The 18,797-nt window shown below is 48.8% G+C and overlaps 6 protein-coding genes across 6 annotated transcripts; 3 read left to right on the top strand and 3 right to left on the bottom strand.

Annotated features, from left to right (window-relative positions):
- Nucleotides 1-4,112: 4,112 nt before the first annotated feature.
- xanC (transcription factor xanC) lies at nt 4,113-5,162 on the top strand (the record flags this gene model as incomplete). The annotated part of the gene is made up of 4 exons (XM_025712526.1): nt 4,113-4,236; nt 4,292-4,789; nt 4,849-5,025; nt 5,071-5,162. 4 exons carry the CDS (start codon nt 4,113-4,115, stop codon nt 5,160-5,162), a joined length of 891 nt encoding a protein of 296 aa, XP_025564180.1.
- Nucleotides 5,163-7,880: 2,718 nt separating this feature from the next.
- Nucleotides 7,881-8,978, top strand: BO88DRAFT_337702 (NAD(P)-binding protein; the record flags this gene model as incomplete). Its single annotated transcript, XM_025702949.1, has 2 exons — nt 7,881-8,262; nt 8,314-8,978. 2 exons carry the CDS (start codon nt 7,881-7,883, stop codon nt 8,976-8,978), a joined length of 1,047 nt encoding a protein of 348 aa, XP_025564179.1.
- Nucleotides 8,979-10,298: 1,320 nt separating this feature from the next.
- Nucleotides 10,299-11,687, top strand: BO88DRAFT_487146 (fumarylacetoacetate hydrolase family protein; the record flags this gene model as incomplete). Its single annotated transcript, XM_025712525.1, has 3 exons — nt 10,299-10,647; nt 10,723-11,067; nt 11,143-11,687. The coding sequence occupies 3 exons, from the start codon at nt 10,299-10,301 to the stop codon at nt 11,685-11,687; spliced, it is 1,239 nt and encodes a 412-aa protein (XP_025564178.1).
- Nucleotides 11,688-11,691: 4 nt separating this feature from the next.
- On the bottom strand, nt 11,692-14,795 carry BO88DRAFT_487145 (putative C6 transcription factor). The gene is made up of 4 exons (XM_025712524.1): nt 13,624-14,795; nt 13,305-13,564; nt 13,030-13,255; nt 11,692-12,980 (listed from the first exon to the last, which is right to left on the bottom strand). Exons 1-4 carry the CDS (start codon nt 14,502-14,504, stop codon nt 11,924-11,926), a joined length of 2,424 nt encoding a protein of 807 aa, XP_025564177.1. The 5' UTR covers nt 14,505-14,795; the 3' UTR covers nt 11,692-11,923.
- A 415-nt stretch (nt 14,796-15,210) lies between these two features.
- On the bottom strand, nt 15,211-15,947 carry BO88DRAFT_424608 (uncharacterized protein; the record flags this gene model as incomplete). Its single annotated transcript, XM_025708745.1, has 2 exons — nt 15,211-15,701; nt 15,797-15,947. 2 exons carry the CDS (start codon nt 15,945-15,947, stop codon nt 15,211-15,213), a joined length of 642 nt encoding a protein of 213 aa, XP_025564176.1.
- Nucleotides 15,948-16,787: 840 nt separating this feature from the next.
- On the bottom strand, nt 16,788-18,550 carry BO88DRAFT_452637 (MFS transporter; the record flags this gene model as incomplete). Its single annotated transcript, XM_025710706.1, has 4 exons — nt 16,788-17,044; nt 17,097-17,428; nt 17,481-18,084; nt 18,136-18,550. The coding sequence occupies 4 exons, from the start codon at nt 18,548-18,550 to the stop codon at nt 16,788-16,790; spliced, it is 1,608 nt and encodes a 535-aa protein (XP_025564175.1).
- Between the last annotated feature and the right edge of the window lie 247 nt (nt 18,551-18,797).

Genomic DNA, 18,797 nt, shown 5'->3' with positions numbered 1-18,797 from the left:
TTCGATTCAGAGTTCTGATGGATGTTGGTGCTTTTGAGGCTGGCTGATAGTCAATTCTAGTCGATCTTGTATGTCTATACGTAAGACACATCAGCTAGAGGATTCCATAGAATATCACAGGGACACGCAAGCTTTGTTGTATGGTGCAAGGCCTCCCATCCGGTCGCTTTGAGCCGGTATGACGACTAGAAACATGGTTTGTACTGATTTATTAGTGGCAGCTCACTTACCGACTTTAACATAGATGATTCATTCGAATTTTCGTCATGAACGAGGTCGTATATGTTGAATCCCCGGTGGGAGACATCATAGTAGGGCAGTACATCATCTGGAGGTAAACAGCAAGGGCTTCCCACGGTACTGTCAGCAAATCGGATCGGACCCTTGATTATGGTCAGCCTCATAGTGTGGTCAAGTCATATTTGTTCAAAGAACATAGAGTTAGTTTGTCGAGCCTTCTGATTGTTTATTTGGGAGCACTGGTGCCTGTATCATGTCAGTTCCGCTTTGCCGCACCCCCTTAATGGCAAGCTATTACTGCCATCAATATGGGAGAAAAGTACTAGTCAGTCAATAACTGAAGTAGGATAGTTAATCAACTAGTTAATGGTACTGTTACTTACTAAGCCGACACGATGTTAGCATAGACTCTCTCGGTCCGTATGCAGATACTTTCGGACCATAAATCAAGCTTGGTATGCTCGTTCTCTCCCATGCATATCCCCGATTAGCAGAGCATATACACAGATAATCTTTAGCACGGACGATACTTATGTAAGGGACATATATCGCTCAAGGCTTCGAATCTCATTTGGCTTGGAGTGCTGTTACCAAACACCAATATGAGGAGCATTGTATAGTCAATGGGATGCAATGACGTATGTGAATGATTCCTGCAAGGCAGTACGACAGACACATTTTCAATCAGATTAGCTTTGTGAAGTCACCATCCCGTCGAGGATGTTGGCCAATAGCTGTCAACGATTTAGTCAATTATTGATGGCTCAGACGAATGCACGTACTGTAGGCCGCGGTCAGTTTTCGAGGCCAAAAGAAGGCCCTAGCCAACAAAAGATTTGTAAGGGTCCTCTTCTTGTAGCCACTCCAATCATGCGCTCCGTTTTCATGGAATTGTCACTCAGATCTTCTGGCCAACAAGTAAGCGCCGGTATTCACGGAGGACTGACATGTGATCACGCGGGTTTATGCAAGCCTTGCCTAGAGATGGTCAGGAAATTAGACTGGACCTGATCGTAATGCGCTCATAACGTGACGCATCCTTTTGACTGCCGCCTTTGCCGCATGGTAAACGCGGATGAGCTTTTTCAGCAGCAGGCCTAAAGCACAGTCCATACAGTATGTACTAGTCGCTGGCAATGGATCAACAATGTTAGATGTTAGTTGGAATGAACAGGGGGTGCTAGAGTGCGAGCCAGTTAAATTGGGCGTACGATTAGCTCTGTAGCTTTTCATAAGCCTATTGGTTTCAGTGGATGTTGTCAAGAGCCTCTTGGATAGTTTCCTTACAGGCAGTACGGAGTGTAAGTTTCTCCAAGCGAATGCCACGAAACGCATTCATAAGTGGAATCAGGTGAGGCAGTTGCGCACGGGACTCTGAACCGCCTTATGTGATAGTCCTAGAGATATGCAACGCAAGCAGTCATGCTATCCAACCAAAGAACAGAAGGATGGCTCGGATGTGGACAATCGTGGACGAATGAATGAGCTGGGCGTACTGGAGTCGCGAGGGGGGCCGGATGAACGGATCAGAATATTTTGAGGGAATAACCTGGAGACTTGGACACGAATTCAGGTGTGTTACAGTAGACAAAGAGAGACTTCAAACACAAGTAGCTCCTCTGATCCATCACATCAGCAGGTGTCTTTTCCTAGTCAACTGTTATCGATCTCCCTGCAGGATCTTACGAGCAGGTCCTCGATTCCGAAGAGAAAATCGTCAGGAGGGGCTGGCTGATCCGACTAAAGACCATTAGAAGATTAGAACTGGTAGAACTGGCAGGAGAACCAATCTTGTAAAATTGCTGTTGAGAGAAGCGGCAGAGAAATGGAATCGAGCTGGCAGGGAGCTGCTCGTGACTGTTGTTGCTCTGTCACGGGATCCCCTGTCTTCCATTACCTCTTTCCAACTTTTGATCATTTTCCTGCTGTATTCTCTATCTCCTACTTCTGTTTCAAGGCCTCTTCATAACACGCAGGTTTCTGTTGCCAAATACAATACTCTAACTGACTCCACGCCTTTAGACCCACCCTGATCTTTTGTGGTCGCACAATAGCTGGATCATCTGGCAGGAATGCTCAGCCCACTGGCGTCCAGATTTCGGTCTAAATACGAACTGCCCTGACCTTTTATTCAACATTAAGCGACTCAATACCACGCCATCGGCCAAATTGTTCCTCTGGAATTATGATTGGTCTTCTATAAGCTCGCCTACACATAATTAGGCTGATTGGTCCTTCTGCTATGGAATCCCAGCGATATTCCAAAACTGACGGCAGCTCAGTCCTCTCGCCGCGCTCCAAGTTTCAGAGCCCACCCACTCACTGAGCGCCTGTCCCCAGTATTCTGGCCCTTTGCGTAAACTACAGCTAGCAAGGCATACCTCTAATAGCGCTATGATAATCTGGCATTATGGACTTTATCGGGAACTTTTCTAGTTGGCCAAATCCTTGATGGCGTATACTGTTTACTATTTCGGGTTGGTAACTGAACCAGGCAGGTATGATTGCCCAAACGTGAGATAAGAATACTCCGCACTTTATAGCGCTTCATATTGACAGAAAAGCCGGGTTTTGCCGCCTAACTGGTGGTCTGAGAATTGCCTCCCAGTTGTGTACACTACTGATTTCTCTGGAGCAGCCGAAAACCAATCCCGACAACACACAGTACTTGAAAGGATCACCTACCATCCATACTATGTAACAAATACCTCCCCTTTACCATGTTGGCTGATTTCTGCCGCCTGCCTTAGCTAAGTCCTGCGATACGTAATATTTCAAGAGTAACATTTGCTCCAATCACTCACGTCGCAATATTACGTGCTCTGGAGGCCACAGACGCCCCATTGAGAGAAGCTCTGCAAGGATTCCCCAGGATAGTAACTATAGGTATTCGGGCTTATATCATCAGAGCCACCCAGTTCGCGCTCACCTCTGCCGCATAGCTCGCTTACAGTATAATATCAGACACTTTAACTGGTCTGGTCAACCGTGCGTATCCGTGCATCGCGGCTGGCAAGGCCGTCAAACTGTCTCAAATCACTTCCTTGGCCCGAAGCCCATATGAGTGGGGGTTGCGCCATGGAGTGTACGTGCGACGAATGAGATGAGGGGTCTCAGTAGGCTGATCTGGACCGATCTCTATTGTCCGACAAATCCCAAGTTGGATAAGAGCCTTTTATTGATCATTGTTTGACCTAACCCCGATGATCAGCAGCGCCACAAAAAGCCTTGCTCGCGCCTTAGAGCCATGGTTTATTGCTCCCCGGGCACATATACTACCAAAGATGGATGTGGGACATGGATCAAGGCTGCAGACTTGGTAGCGGAACGTGGTCAAGAAAACCACGGGCCAAGTACCAGCAAGTCGGATGGGAAGTAGGCCAGTCCAACCCAGACGCTTGAGAAGCATGGACCGACGGACATAGTGAAGTGGCCGAGTAACCTGCTGCGGTGGGGATTCAAATACTTCCTTCGGCGCCTCCTCTTTCCTTGGCCTTGCCTGGGATTATGTTGCACTCATTGCGAAACCTCGTAAATCCGGATGACATAACCAATCAAAACCGACATATGAATGCTCTACAAGCTCCGAGCGCCAGATCTATTGAGCCTACATGCTGAACTGAATGCGTGTAAGATTTTTTGTAAGCGAAGGTAGCAATATCCCATATTACCAGGAGAGCGGCACACGCTTAACGACACTTTTAGATACGAACTATTTCCGAGCTGCGCTACAAGAGAGGCTTTTCCCAGGACTTGAAGCGCGAAGCCTATATTCTTAATGATATTTTCCATTATCAACGTGACATAAACCTAATACTGATACATCGGCCCCTTCTGACGATTTCCGACACACAATCAACACGGCTCACATAATGTCCACGAAGATGCGGCCACCGGCACCAAAAGATGACAGAAATCACAATGATGCCACAGGGCAGAAGCAGGATCCTATCGAGAGGAGAAGATTACAGAATAGGCTCTCACAACGAAATCATCGTGAGTAATTTCCACTTATGATAGTTGTAAATAGAAGTCAGTTAATAGTTAGCAGGGCGCAAGATCCGAGATCGCATTGCCAAGCTCCAAGAACGCGTTATTGCCAGTGAGCTGCGAGCAGCAGCCAGCTTAAACGGTTGGGACCATCCCAGCATACTTACGCCGTCACCTGTCGATCGAATGCCGCCAATATTCGACACTGAAGGACATCCCTCATCTCCCATTCAGGATGCCTCGTCGGCCTTGGGCTCCACGTACTTCCCACAATCAAGAGTCGTCTGTTCATCCTGCAATAGCGCTCTGGGCTCGATACCCGTTCTATCTTCTCAGCCATCCTTCCCCTCCGTATACGATACCCCGAATGACCTCGATGCCACCTCCCCCTCATCCGCCCTGAGAAACAGTGTCTACTATCCTCGATCGAATCCTATCTCTCCTGAAATGCAGAACATGAACAATATCTATCCCTCGTTGGACTCCAACCTTCCTCTCACTGAACAGTGGACTGGTACAGCTCAGTTCCCGGGATCCTCGTATTATTACATAGCAACAGGTACGCGGAAATCGCCGCTGAAGTATGATTTGGATGATCTGATACTGATCGCTCCTAAGAGGCATCCCTTCCCCATATTATGCAAGCCATAAATTCTGGCTCATCACGTCCCAAGGCGATTATTGTACTTTCACCTAATAACCATCCTCCGGGCCTTCCAGCACCCCTTCCAACATCCCAGTCATCGCCGCCTGGCGGCAGCGCAGTCGAATTGCCCGCGTCCTCGAGTCCACTGGGTATGCACGATTCGCAATGTCAATGCCAGGGCCTAATGACTTCAGGTGATTGGATAAGCTCAGGAACGTCTGCACCCACTATTTGTCCGATACACCAAATGCAATCCGAAGACAATCTGCAGCTGATGATGCTTTGAGTTGCCTGCCAATATATATAATACTATATGGATGTCCCATTGCCTGCATGGAAGAATAGATGGCACACAAGACCACATCGGATAACTAGCGATTTCGATTCGTTCTTCTCTCATTGCATCCAAGCAGTCTTCTGATTTACCTGGTACTAAGGTCAGACTCATGGCCTGGTTTCCACAGTTTTAGGGTGTGGATATGTTTGCCCATATGCGGCAGTCGGAGTTTAGCGCCCGCTGCATTGATCTGAATGAAAGAAGCAATTGTGCTCTCAGTCTACCACAATAGCCCGATAGGAAATTTTTCACCTTGTAGGCGCCAATGAATTATATTCCCGAGCAGCCATTGCAGCTGAAGAATAGCTAAATATGGTCCCACACTGGACAAGTGTTCATTTTTTTTTCTTTTTCAATTTTTTCATTATTTTTTTCTTCTTCCTCCCTTCAACCTGCCTACCCTTGGCCGCAGCGCTGAAGCATACCATCTTCTCTGAGACATTTCTTACACACCACAATCAAAAGCCAAAGGTGCCAACAAACATCACAATAGCACATATATCATGTCATGTTAGATAAACAGAGTGTTAGGCATTGATCAAAGCCCGACATAACGTACGTACTTATGTTCCTGCATACCCGGCTCGTTTATCAGGTAAATCACCACCTTAACCCCAATTCTTCATGACTCAACCCTCACTCCTCATCATTTTCCCACCCCAAAGTCCTTCACAACAACTTCCAGCCCCAACTGCGCCACACATTATTTGATTTCCGTCCTGCCGGTCTCAAACTTAGCACGTCGATAACAATCCAATCCACCGTCCGCCGTAACAGCCGCAACTGTCGTGCTCTGTTCTCGAAGCTCTCGCGTGGGAAAAAAAAAAAAAGAGAGCTAGACCATGTATTGTAACAACATGGTACTCTAACCATGCTGATCTCGATATTAATCAGTACTCCGTAGTTTGTCTCCCTTCTTTTCCGAATGTCTCAGTGGTCGGGATCGGATTACATTCTAATTCTTGCAGATGGGACTGGACTAATGCACGAAGTTCATGTATGTACCGGTGGCGGTCAGGTAGGTTTGCATTTACATACAGGAGTACCTACACATAATTAGTTCTTAGTTCAATTGTGCATGATATGTATGCATATGTAGCCGGAGCAAGGGTACTGACTTGTCTGTATGCTGGTAGTTGCCTACTTACGTGTGTGTTGTTTGCTACATTTGGGTGTGAGTAAGTATGTTACTGGTTGGTGTAGTTGAGCTGGATGGCGTTTTACATTGTAATTATTTACTTTTGAATGTGAAGAGTTTGATTTGTTGTTTTGTGTTGATGATAGTATGTTATGATATATTGGAATCCCAGCAGGACTGTCTAGGCAAGACAACTGATCATGCATGTAGATTTCATTTGGAGCAGCACTTGCAGAATAACCAGATGCATTGTAATACGTGATAGGTGGAGTATTAAAAGCACGCAATTATAGATAGATGCTTCTGAAGATCGCCGTTGAGCGAGCCTCTGAGAAGTTATGGATGTTAGCACTGGCGATGTGGGTACTACTATGCGATCAATGGGCACATAACAGTACAAGTTCCTGTTCTGTGCACACCTTGTTAGTAGTCACTCTCAGTAGTTCAGTCAATAAACGGATTCTGGCTAATGCGGCGCGTCCAAGTTCAGGATCTCAACTGGGAATACGTTATTGAAGCGATCTTTACTACTATGATCAGGCTTTATGAAGGGCACCAAATCATGTAGCAGACGTAAATAAACGTATGCAGGCCATTCCAACTAATCTATTAGTCAGTATCCTATCTTGCTACACCATCTCGAACTAGACGGGACTTCCTACTGTGCACTCCCGTCGACTCATCTCTCCTCACCAACCATTGTCGTCAAGACCACCCAAGGACAACTCGTTCGTGTGTGTTGAAAATCTAAAACTACTGTCTTCTTGTTGCAGAAGCTGCCACCTGTCATGACCGTAACGTACCCGTTCACTGACAGATGGCAAATGCTGTTGAGCTTATGGACCGAAAATGACTCGTCTACACGCAGAAAGCATCGACATGCAAGGCTGGCACTCGACCAAGGTAAAGAGCTCATTTGTGGTTAAAGTGATCTTCCAGATGCTGACAGCAAATTATCACTCAAGCGTTTTGCAGATCACTACGTCAGTACCCAATGCCTTCCTTCCCTCTCCATCGCCCAATCGAAGCATAGAGCTGGGAACGATACCTACTCGATGATCCTTGATGTCGACATTGGCACCGATGAACTTGACCCTTTCTCTGGAAAGTGAAGTGAAACGATAATGGCATCCAAGGGCCAAATGAGGAAATAAAAGAGCATTGTCCTTTTCATTTATTTTCGACGTCTGTCTGTGACCGGTCAAGGGCTGTTGAACTTACGGCCTTATTGGCTCATGTTGGTGGGAGGCCTTACTTGTAACATGTGGTCGGCCGCTTGGAACTATAGCCCGACAGAAAGCCTTCTCAGATTGGATGGATGGCAAGTACCCACCGCAAGTAAGATCAGATGAGTTGTAAGTGCTTATCTTCTCCCAAAAGCACGGCCGTTGCTATATTTATAATGGTGGTTTAAAAGAGGGCCTGATTTCAGAGGGACATGGACCTCTCGTCCCAGCACACAACCCGAGGCAACTTAGGATTCAGCCGGTTTGGCCAGTATATTACCAATAAATCCAACTTGAATAACAATGCCAACTACACTAGTTACCGGAGGCACAGGCTACATAGCCCTTCACGTCATAAAGCTGCTCCTCGAGCAGGGACACAAAGTCCACACGACCGTGCGGAGCGTCAAAAATTCCACCAAATGCGAGCCCCTCTTCAACCTCCAGTCTCAATATCCGGGAAGTCTCTCCTTATTTGAGGCAGACCTACTGAAAGATGGTTCTTTTCTACAGGCCATGGAGGGCTGCGATATCGTGCACCATATCGCATCCCCGTTCTTAAGCCCCTCGCAAATCAAGGATGGGTTACGCGAGTGCGTGGAGCCAGCTCTCAGCGGAACCAGAAACGTACTCGAGTCTGTGAATCAATGTCAGGCTGTATGGCGAGTTGTTTTGACGTCATCTGGTGAGCCTTTCTCGCTTTTTTCTCCTGTGGTTGTTAATATGAGATACTTAGTGGCTGCTATGTACGGCGATTCCATGGACATCCATTCCGCCGAGAACAGCACACTCACCGAGTCTCACTGGAACGAAGCCAGCAGCGTGACTAATAACCCATACTACTATTCCAAAGTAATCGCAGAGCGCGAAGCCTGGAAGATACACGCCGCCCAGGATCGCTGGGACCTCGTGGTCCTGAACCCAGGATTAGTTCTCGGGCCATCATTGTCGTCTGAATCCGTCTCAGGCAGTCTCTTCATGATTGATAACATGTTTCGTGGGAATGACCGCATGGGTGCTGCGGAATTGTACTTTCCTGTGGTGGATGTGCGGGATGTGGCTGAGGCGCATATCAGAGTTGGCAGTATGCCAAGTGCTAAAGGGCGGTATCTCATTGTGGGGAGTGAGGAGACATTCAGCATGTTGGAATTGGCAGATATGGTTCGGCCTGTGCATCGGAATCCGAGGGTTTTGCCTACTCGCTTTTTGCCAAGATTCATTGTTTACCTGGCTGGCCCGTTTGTGGGTGTTTCAATTAAGTGGCTTGCTCGAAATCTGGGCGTGAGAATTGGTGTTGACAACAAGAGGAGTGTGAGGGAGCTGGGGATGGAGTATCGGTCTGTGGAGAGCATGATTAGGGATCATTATGAGGCGTGGGTGGAAAGGGAAGAAGGTCGCTAGTATATTCTACAGCTTCATTTGCAGGTCCTATGGCTGTGGTGAGCTGCAACGGGTTTTTCGTTGGTACTGTTTATCGACGTGTTTATAGGAAGCTTCTAGTTGGGTCTTCAATGGTTTCCAGCCTGTCAGTGCAAAAGAGATAATAGAAATATGAAAGTTCAATGAACCGGAACTTGAGATATTTTCAACGCAGAGATATAATCCAAGGACCCATTAACCCTGATAACCCGAATGGGACATTCAATATCTTAGTTTATTATTCTCATATCATGTCTTCCCAGCTAGCGAGCGCCTGGCATCGTTGCCTGCAGGATCTCTCCTCAACATCTTCATGAGAATGACTCCATACTTAACATGCATACAAACTATTCCTTCCTTGTCCCTATTATCCCATTGTCATGAACTCCTCTGCTACACATTCACTGCGAGGTTTAAAATCCCCCTCGCAATAGTGAAAGTGATAGGTACTATCTGTGGACGCTCATCCATGTATGGCTAGCTAGCTAGCTAGTAATAACTATCCATCTACGTGGCACTCGTCATCTGCAGTGTTGGCGATCTGTAAGACGGCACATGCGCTTATCTACCGTTGATCATTGACCAACTCAGTATCCTGGACATCACCTCTTATTGCGACACTCAGATGAGGAAGCACATGCGGGTGGTGGATGTAGCTCTTATGAACTTCTTTGATTCTACTCAATCGGAATATTAAATGGCAAGCAATGGCCATTAGCAATGGAATCTGGTTAGGGCTGTGGGTCGTATGCCTGACAGGCTTGGCAGGTTTAAGTGATACTAGTATGGTGAGCTATAGCAGTTCCCCACATAAGGCCAGTGCTGCTCCCTCCCTTTGTATCCTCACATCTTGATGCTCCGATACACATGCCTGCCAATACAACCATCTGCTACAGAACCGAACATGTAACCTAATTTATATTTTCCCCAAGAGTACATTCTAGCCGTAACTCTATCAGCCATGGTATGAGGCAGCTTACTGTGAGAGAATAATACATTGCTACTCTCATATTACCTCCCATAGCAGCTCGTCAACATCTGGCCTATCCTTACCAAGCCTAAATTCGTCCCCACCCCCAGAAAGTCAAAACAACGAAACCCTCATCTCAGCATATCCTCGGATAAATCTGGCGGATAACCTCACCCAACTATCGGGATGTGGGCGCGAACTGCACTCATCCGACGGGCCAATCTCCGCATCCACGAACTATAAAACACCAATTACTCCATAAACTAAGTATCCAAAGATCAGAGCAAGCATACTCACTCCTCAGACAGCATACAAAAGACAAAATAGCCAAAATGACCTCTCCCTCCTACTCCGACCACTTCTCCATCCACAACCTCCCCTACGGCATCGTCTCCTCACCCTCCCATCCCACCCCGCAATGCGTAACCCGCGTCCACAACACCGTCATCTTCCTCTCCGACCTCCAATCCGCCGGCCTCTTCTCCTCAATCCCATCTCTCCCCGAGAACATCTTCTCCAACACCACCCTTAACCCCTTCGCCTCCCTCCCCCGAAGCACCCAAACCCAAGTCCGCCATGTCCTGCAATCCATCCTCCAAACCCCCTCCCTCCCCGAATCCAGCACCGCAGACATCACCACCGTAACCATGCATCTCCCCGTCTCTATACCTTCTTTCACCGGTACATAACCCCCATCCCCTTCTCCTAATCACCCTCCAAAAGTCACCCCCACTAACAAGTCCCCACCAAAAATAGACTACAGCGCCAGCCTCCCCCACAATCAACACGCGGGGCAAATCATCCTAAACCACCCGGCCCCACCCCCAGCATTCTTCCACTTCCCCATCGGCTACGCCGGCCGCGCCAGTACCATCTCCGTCTCCGGCACCCCAGTTACCAGACCATCAGGGCACTTCTACGACCGAACCGATCCCTCATTCCCACAGACAAAGAAAGTCATCTTCGGGCCATGTCGCGCACTAGACTACGAGCTCGAACTGGGGATCATCATTGGAAACCCCCTCCCTCGGGGACAGGGCCTCAAGGCCCAAGATGCGGAAGAGCATATCTTTGGGTTGGTAATGTTGAATGATTGGAGTGGTGAGTATACCTACCCCACCCCCCTTAGTTTAATCCACTACACAAAGGCAATACTAACAAGCCGGTTGGAATAAGCACGCGACATCCAAGGCCTCGAAATGATCCCGCTCGGCCCACTAAACGGGAAGAACTTCGCGACTACAATCTCCCCCTGGATCGTCACTCTGGATGCACTGCAGCCGTTTAAGACGCCCGGTCCGGAACCGAGAGTTTCCCTCCCGGCGCATTTGCAGGATCCGGGGGAGTTTAACTATGATATTAGTGTTGTGACGGAACTTGAAGCCGGTAGTGGTGGTAGTAGTACTGTGCTGGGACGGGGTAATGCGAAGGACCTCTTCTGGAGTATCAGACAGATGTGTGCGCATTTGGCGAGTACGGGGTGTGATTTGCGCACGGGGGATATTTTGGGCACGGGGACGGTGAGCGGGGAGGAGGAGGGGTCGTATGGATGTCTTTTGGAGGTGACGGAGGGGGGGAAGAAGAGGGTGAAGTTGGAAGGAGGTGTTGGGGAGGAGAGGGGGTATTTGGTTGATGGGGATGTGGTGAGGTTGACGGCTTGGGCTGGAGAGGGGGTTGGGTTTGGGGAGTGTGTGGGGCAGATATTGCCTGCGAGGAATTGAGTGTGTTTTTATTGCACTGTATGTGAATGAGTTATGTAGACTGTTGTAAGGTTGAATTGAAGTAAAGATTGTGGGTGAGTAAACCTGAATATATGATACTAGGAACTAGATAAAAGTCAACACATGTCCCATTTTCGTTTGCGCCGGCCGTGCCATCCCAACCACAATCCCCTATACCGATGCATATATCAGACGCCTAGATAATTAAACAAATGTACAGCCTATATTGGCATCCCTCAGCTCCAGAGCGGTGGGTGGATGTACTCCTGCGCTCTGTCAAGAATATTAGGTATCGTCCACTCGCCGCTGGTAGAGCTCTCTGGCGTGGGCGGCGGCAAGGATCCGAGACTCGGCGTCATGCTAGCCGACACAGGCGGAACACCCATGCCCGGGTTGAGATAATTCGGCGATCCTGCTTGACTGGCACGAGCCGCCTGGGCATTGAATGCTCCCTCCAATTTCTCTAACGCACGAAGGGTCTTTGTCAAGGGCTTGGCCCATTGAGTCTGCGTGTCGACAGCCACAGCGGCGGAGGCTGGAGATGCTGAGTTCAGACCCGCAGGGCTGGGCGCTGTGGTGCTTGGGGGCCTTGTGACTGCACCGAGGCGGGCGCTGCTGTCGACTGGTGGGACCGCGGCGGCTTCTGTGGCGGCTCCGTAGTCGCCCTCAATATTGGCTCGTTCGGCGATGATCATCTTGAGTTGTTGCAGGAGGGTCCAGAACCGAGAATGTCCCTTGACCTCCTCTGTGACTGCCAGAAGGAAGATCGAGCTGATGGCGCGTTGCAGGGCAATCCATGACCGTGAGGCGTGGGAACTGACGGTGTGCATTTCAACATAGGCTTCCACAGTGGTCATCAGGTTGCTCACGCAGTCGGTGCGCATGCTGGATAAGGCGGGGTCACTGATGTCGGCGTTTGCTTTGAGCGCTGGCCGGCAGAGCTCAGAAGAAAAGTAAGATGAGTGCAGCTTGAGGACGACCCGTTCGAGGTGTTCGGTTGCTGAAAGGCAGTATTTGCGGTCTCGAAGATGGGGCTTGGCCTCTATCATGATTTGTTGAATCCGTTCTTTGTAGGTTTGGATTGTTTTGTAGCTTAGTTGTGAGTGCGGGCTCAGCATCCGGCTGCGGACCACCTCCAGCGCTAGTGATATGATCCGACACAGTGTCTCGAAATATGAAAGCTCGCCAGGCTTCCGGTCTTCCTTGTAGGCAATTTCTGGCTGGCTCACGGCTGTCGTCGACGGCCGATCATAGGAAAGGGAGAAGTGACTATCTTGCCATGCCATGGACCACCTAGAGTTTGTTAGCCGCTGTTCATCCGTAATGCAGTCGAGAAACTTACCACACGTGGCGTCTACGATATCGCTCAGCTGCAGTGAAATGACCAGACTCCACATGCAAGCCGAGCGCCAGCCCCATTCGAAGGGTCATACCAAGGAGAACATACGATATCCCGGGGTTCATGTTGTACGATAGCACGTTCCCTATCACAAGCAGCGTCTGCATGGCGTCTATTGTGGGCTGGGACAGGAAGTTGGTCATTCGAAGACACTGGTAGGAGCAGCATACTGCAATAGATAAGCACTTGCATCCTACCACAAAGCAGGCAGAACTTACCGTATACTTGCGATGTAAGCTCTCTTTCCTTTCCTGGCAAATCTGACGATTGGCAGCCGGAAGCAAGAACGGCAAACAGCAATCCCATATAGGCAATAGTGACACCAAAAGGTTTCTGGGCTTGATCGGCATCCGCCCGATACATACCACCCATGGCAGCTCTATTCCGCAGCATAAGATCGAGGTTCATCTCGAACTGCGGGACATCTTCCAGCACCGGGTAGATGGCGCCTGCTATATCCCGGTAGTAGTAGAAAAACCTATAGCAACCTTCGTTAACTCCACAACACTACCAAATCAGCTGTCGGTGAAGACTAACTCTTTGCATTGTTGGTCACTCGGCAGTGCACTGCAAACGGCGCTTATATCAAAGGATGACATATCCGATGACCACAGGTCAACGAACGGATACGTCGCAGACTCGTTATCCAGACCCAGCTTCGGCAGAATCCCACCCTCAAGGAGCGCTTGAAGCTGATCCGACCCCGACTTATTGTTCAAGATGTAGGCCAAAACAGACCTAGATCCCAGGTGTACAGTGCCTTCACCAAACGTATTCGGCGCATGGATGCCCTCTCGCTCCGGGGAGGCACCCTTGGATCTGTTACTCGCATCCCCGCTCCGCACGCTGCTCGTCTCCAGCGTCGAAGCCGGCCCCTCCTCGGCCTTTTCCAGACCCACCCGCAGATTATTTATTGTTTGCTCCATCTCCTTCAATCTCGTGCGAACATTGTCCCATTCCTCGCGCGCAATCGACACACGGCCGCCGGCTGCTGTTATACTTGGCCGGCTCACACCCGGTTCTTGTTTTAGACGCACGGGAGGCTCGGGAGCGTACCCGAGATTCTCTGCGCTCGTAGGCTGGCTACCAGGGATAGGGCCGTCGGGATAGGATTGCGGAAGCGAGCCGGTCATGACGCGCTTTTTCGAGGGACGCTCGTATGAACAAAGATCGGCATGATCGCGTTTGACACAACCGTCGCAAGGTAGATTTCGATCGCATTTGACTTTACGGGCGTGACACGGGTAACAGGCCTTAGGTTCGCGGGCCTTTCGCTTCGTTCGGATGATTGCGTCAACCTGAGATTGGGGCAAGTCGGAGACTGGTCTGGATGAAGCAGTTGAAGGACCTGAAGCCGTCATGTCGGGGCCGGCCACAGACGGCGAGTACGACACGGACGGCTGGTATGGGGACGTCATTGCGAAGCTATGTGAAATGAAACTGATAAAAGAGAGACTCGATCTGAGATATGATAGGCGATTCGGCTAGATTAATGAGTGCTTGTTACTGATATACTGATGCTTTCCACATGAACGTAGCGGAGTCGAGCGGGAGAAAAGAATGCGGCGGTGGCAGTCGTTGTAGGTTGCAGGTTCACATCGATAGTGAGTACTATATAATTAGTCCATTGGCAGCAGATTTGTAATATCGGTTCAGATGAGCCAGGTTCGCATCATCTCGCAGCAAGAATATCACCGCGAGAGCTGGGCGCAAAGACGAAATGCTGAAGACGGACTTGGCCGAGCACCGACCCCGTCCAGCATCCCATGACTAATCACAGAGTATTGTCACGTGAGCAAGAGGGGAAAGCTTGGCGGTGCCCTAAGCCCTATCTGGACTATCAGGACGGTGACGTAAGGCAGTGGCTGGTATCTATGGCTTCCTAACCAGCGTGACAGCATTCCAGAGTGAAAGTCCTACTTGTATCCTGCGCTATCTGCAGCTGCCTTGGCATATCTAGGCTTGGGGTTCTTGAACAGCCAAGCTATCCTAGTGACGGACGCTAATCTAACGGGGTCAAGGATTGTAAGTAGATCCTTCCGTCAGTCGCCCCATTGCATGCTAAATGACAGACAAATCAATCTCATAATAGCAGTTTGACGATGATTTCTTGTCTTATTGTCCTCAAATCTTCTCCCAGGTGTACGAGTACGTCGCTGAGCTGTTATCCGGCACACCAGGCGTCGAACTCCAAAAATACGTTGCAGCCAGTGGATTACCGACAACTTCAACAATAGGAGCCAACGTGAAGTTATGCCTTGGATCATGCTCCTCTAACAGACCATCCAAAACACCCTGCGGTGGAGCATAGTCCTGTGGCTGATCAAACAGGAATATGGTAAAGTCGTGTACCCTGCTTGTTGCAGGCTGCGCAGGGTGATACGACGCCAGAGCATTGCTAGAATTGATGAATTTCCCATCCTGCAGTGTGTAGTTCCATCCCCACCAATGCAGACGAGTTGTAGTGTTGACCAAGCGACCAGGTACAAGGCTTGAGTATTGGTCCAACGTGGCGAAGGCCGAATCAGCAACGTCGTAATCCACCATCATGAGCATATATGACCCCGGGTAGGAGCCTGTAGAGTAGCCGGGATACACGGTCGGGTATGTAGTATCTATTTTGGACGAAATTAGCATACTAGATAGAAATAGTGCTGAGACCTCGCTCTGCTGGGATGGAAGAACGCTGGTTGTAACAGGAGCTACATACCGTTAGGATTTATCCAGGCCCCTGGAGTTATGATGTTATCTCCAAATGAGACCCCTAGGTTGGTCTTGGTTTGTGGCCAAACACCAGCTGCTGTCTGGGCCATGACAGCGCCTGCAGAAATACAAAACGAGATTAGTGCTGTTGTGTGCATCGTAAGTGTCAACAAGCATAAACGTAGTTACAGGTTTGGTCCAGCCTTTAGACTGGAACCTTGAATAAGTAAATTAGTAGCAAAACTGCAACTGCGGAGCAAAGCCTTTAAATGGAGCTGAAGACGCGATGTAACTTACTGATCTCGAAGTGTCCACATAGTTGTTGTTGTAGTAGTAGCTTCTGGGTCGCCGGATCGGGTAATCCGTAAATGGCTCCGCGGAGTGAAGGTGATAAGATTAGTAGTATTGGATGTAACATTCTCGGCCAATCTAACATACATTTGAATTTGGTAATCCAGATTCGAACTTATACCAACCCGGAATTTTCATCAATTCCGATTGCGAGTGGTAGTTTGCATGTTAAACATAGCCAAGAGCGACACCAAATCTCCCCTGGCCAAGGAAAATTACATGGTTTTTGTTTTAACAACTTGGCCGCACATTGACCACCAGTAGTAATCAGGTGAAAATAACCAGAGACAGAAAAGTCTCTCATTTGGGTGTTAATCTACTGAGATCATATAGTCTCTATGTGTCAAGATCCAAGTACTTCACATGTAAGAAGGGCTATGATGTGCTGTCAGACATCATGCCTTAGTTTAGAGTAGTTCCATACTAGGTCTGCAATATGCTGTATATTAATTCTTCTGGATTTTCATGAGTCATATATTAAGAAAGACGTGGTGTACATAAATACTTGGTATCAACAACGCATCACCCTTTCAGGCATCTTGCAGGGTCCAAGAGCAGAGATTAGTTGAGTATATAATTGGTATCATGTTGGAGTCAAAGAGCCCCAAATGATCGATTGAGCTTCGTGCAGCTACTTTTTCAACTGCTTAACTTTTCTCTCCATTCTCTTCGTCGTCACTGAAGGCATAACGCGAAAACCGCCGAATTGACGCTCCTTTGAAGTAGAAGACGTATGGAATCGCGCAGCAAGCCAGCGCAATGAAAGCAAGCAACGAGCTTGCCCACTGGTACCCAAGGCGATCATACATCTGCTCAGTAAAAAGTACAGTAGATGCACCCCACATTGAGCGAAGGAATGTCTTAGCGGCAAGCGCAGATGCGGCCTGGTGCTGGTACGTATCCACTAAAAACAGGTCAGCAAGGAATTCCCTATAGTATTTTGGGGGCGAGCATACCAAGATAGTTATTGGCCGAATTATATAAGAAGATAAATCCGAATCCGACTGGCCAGCCTCCAATGGCAGGTCCAATCCAATGAATAGTGGGATATGAGGTCCAAGCAAAAATGAACAGTCCGATGGGTATAAGCCAACAAGAAAACATCATCGGAATCAGTCGAGCTTCAGCAGGAGGCTTTCCTCCGTACTTAGCGTAAAGAGATAGGTAGTGCTTGTTGACAAAAGGTGCGCAAGCGGCACTCATCAGTACGCCAATGGCAAGTGGGATGAACATAAGACCGGTCGAGCCGGCACTCCATCCTTTCCCAGATTGGTATACCACAGGATAGCTGATATTGCAGTCAGTAAGATGGTCATAAAAGCAGATAGTACACTACTCACGCAACGAAGAACATGTAAAGTAAACCGTATAGAACCGACATGTAAAGTGCGATGAACAGAACAATGGGTTCTAGAAACAGAAGCTGGAATGGGCGGAAGAGGAACACCCGCAACTTCTCGCCCATAGGTCGAGAATCTAGCTCCGTTTCCGTCACGTAGCAAGGATCGTTCTCTTGTTTTCTCAACTTCTTCGCTCTCCGCTTGAGAAGAGTTGGTGCATACGTCTCTGGAACAGTGAAGGTGATCAGCACCCAAGCAACGAAGGCCAGGATTAACTGCAACCAGTAAAGCCACTTCCAGTTCGTAGCGTCGGCAAGATAACCACCAGCCAGCGGTCCAATGGCAGGCCCAATAAATGGACTGGCTGAGAACGCTGCCATCGGAACGCCTCGCTCTTCATTCTTCCAAAGATCGGCCAAAGTACCACCCACTAGCGTCATGGGAGCACTGAACGCGATCCCGTCAATAGCTCTGCAGACGATAAGGGTTCCAATATTTGGAGCTACGGCGCAGGGAATAATGAAAATGACAGCTAGTAGAAGCGTGCTTGCGTATATCATCCGCCTGCCCACCATTTCGGACAGTGGGGCAAAAGCCATGGGACCTGAGCCTAGTCAGAGAAGTTTATCAAGGCAAATCACTAAAAGAAACTTACCGACACCAAAGCCAATAACGAACACAGTAACGACGACAAGGCTAACCTCACGAGAAACGCCGAATTGTTCTGCAGGGCCTTCGATATCGGCCGTGATGACACTACTGGCGAAAGCGACGACAAAGCATGTGAACGAGACTACCATGGTACAATACCATTTGAAGGCTTTGGACCAATTCTTTGGATTCTCGGGATCGTCGATGCTGAAGGTCACCAGCTTCCAGTCTTCCGTTTTCCCTGTAGCCGCGGACCGAACTGGTTTGATGATTTCTCCTGTGGTGGTTTCCGTCGTGTATTCCTCCATGTTGGCGTTCTCGGTCACCTGACGATAGGGTAGATCCAAAGGATCGGTCTCAGTTGTGAGAGCTCGTGAGACATGGTTATTTGGATAGTTGGAGTGATATGTTTCCTCCATATCTTGAGAGGTCGTCGAGCGAGGCAGACACTCGTGCAATGATTAATCTTGTTTTGAGATGTACATGAAAACCCCAGTAGCCACGCGAGGCCTTTGCTTGTATATATATACGACCATGCCTGTTATGATCGCCGGTAATTTGAAGGTTCTAGTTCGGTCGTATACGAGGTAGAAGGAAGTCCAAGAATCCATGGGAGACATATTTCCTGAAAAGGCAGTATGTAGGGCAGTATGTCGGGCCGGCTAG

This window comes from Aspergillus vadensis, assembly GCF_003184925.1.
Source record: "Aspergillus vadensis CBS 113365 unplaced genomic scaffold BO88scaffold_8, whole genome shotgun sequence".
In the NCBI taxonomy this organism is placed as follows: domain Eukaryota; kingdom Fungi; phylum Ascomycota; class Eurotiomycetes; order Eurotiales; family Aspergillaceae; genus Aspergillus; species Aspergillus vadensis.
Note: the sequence above shows the minus strand (reverse complement) of the source record. Positions and strands in the feature narration are given on the sequence as shown.

Excerpts from the sequence above, each read along its gene's own strand:
- BO88DRAFT_487145 (XM_025712524.1), bottom strand. The coding sequence starts at position 14,504 with ATGACGTCCCCATACCAGCCGTCCGTGTCGTACTCGCCGTCTGTGGCC. Across the intron at positions 13,565-13,623 it reads AGTGACCAACAATGCAAAGA|GTTTTTCTACTACTACCGGG; the intron begins GTTAGTCTTCAC and ends AGGTTGCTATAG. Across the intron at positions 13,256-13,304 it reads GCTTACATCGCAAGTATACG|TATGCTGCTCCTACCAGTGT; the intron begins GTAAGTTCTGCC and ends TATCTATTGCAG.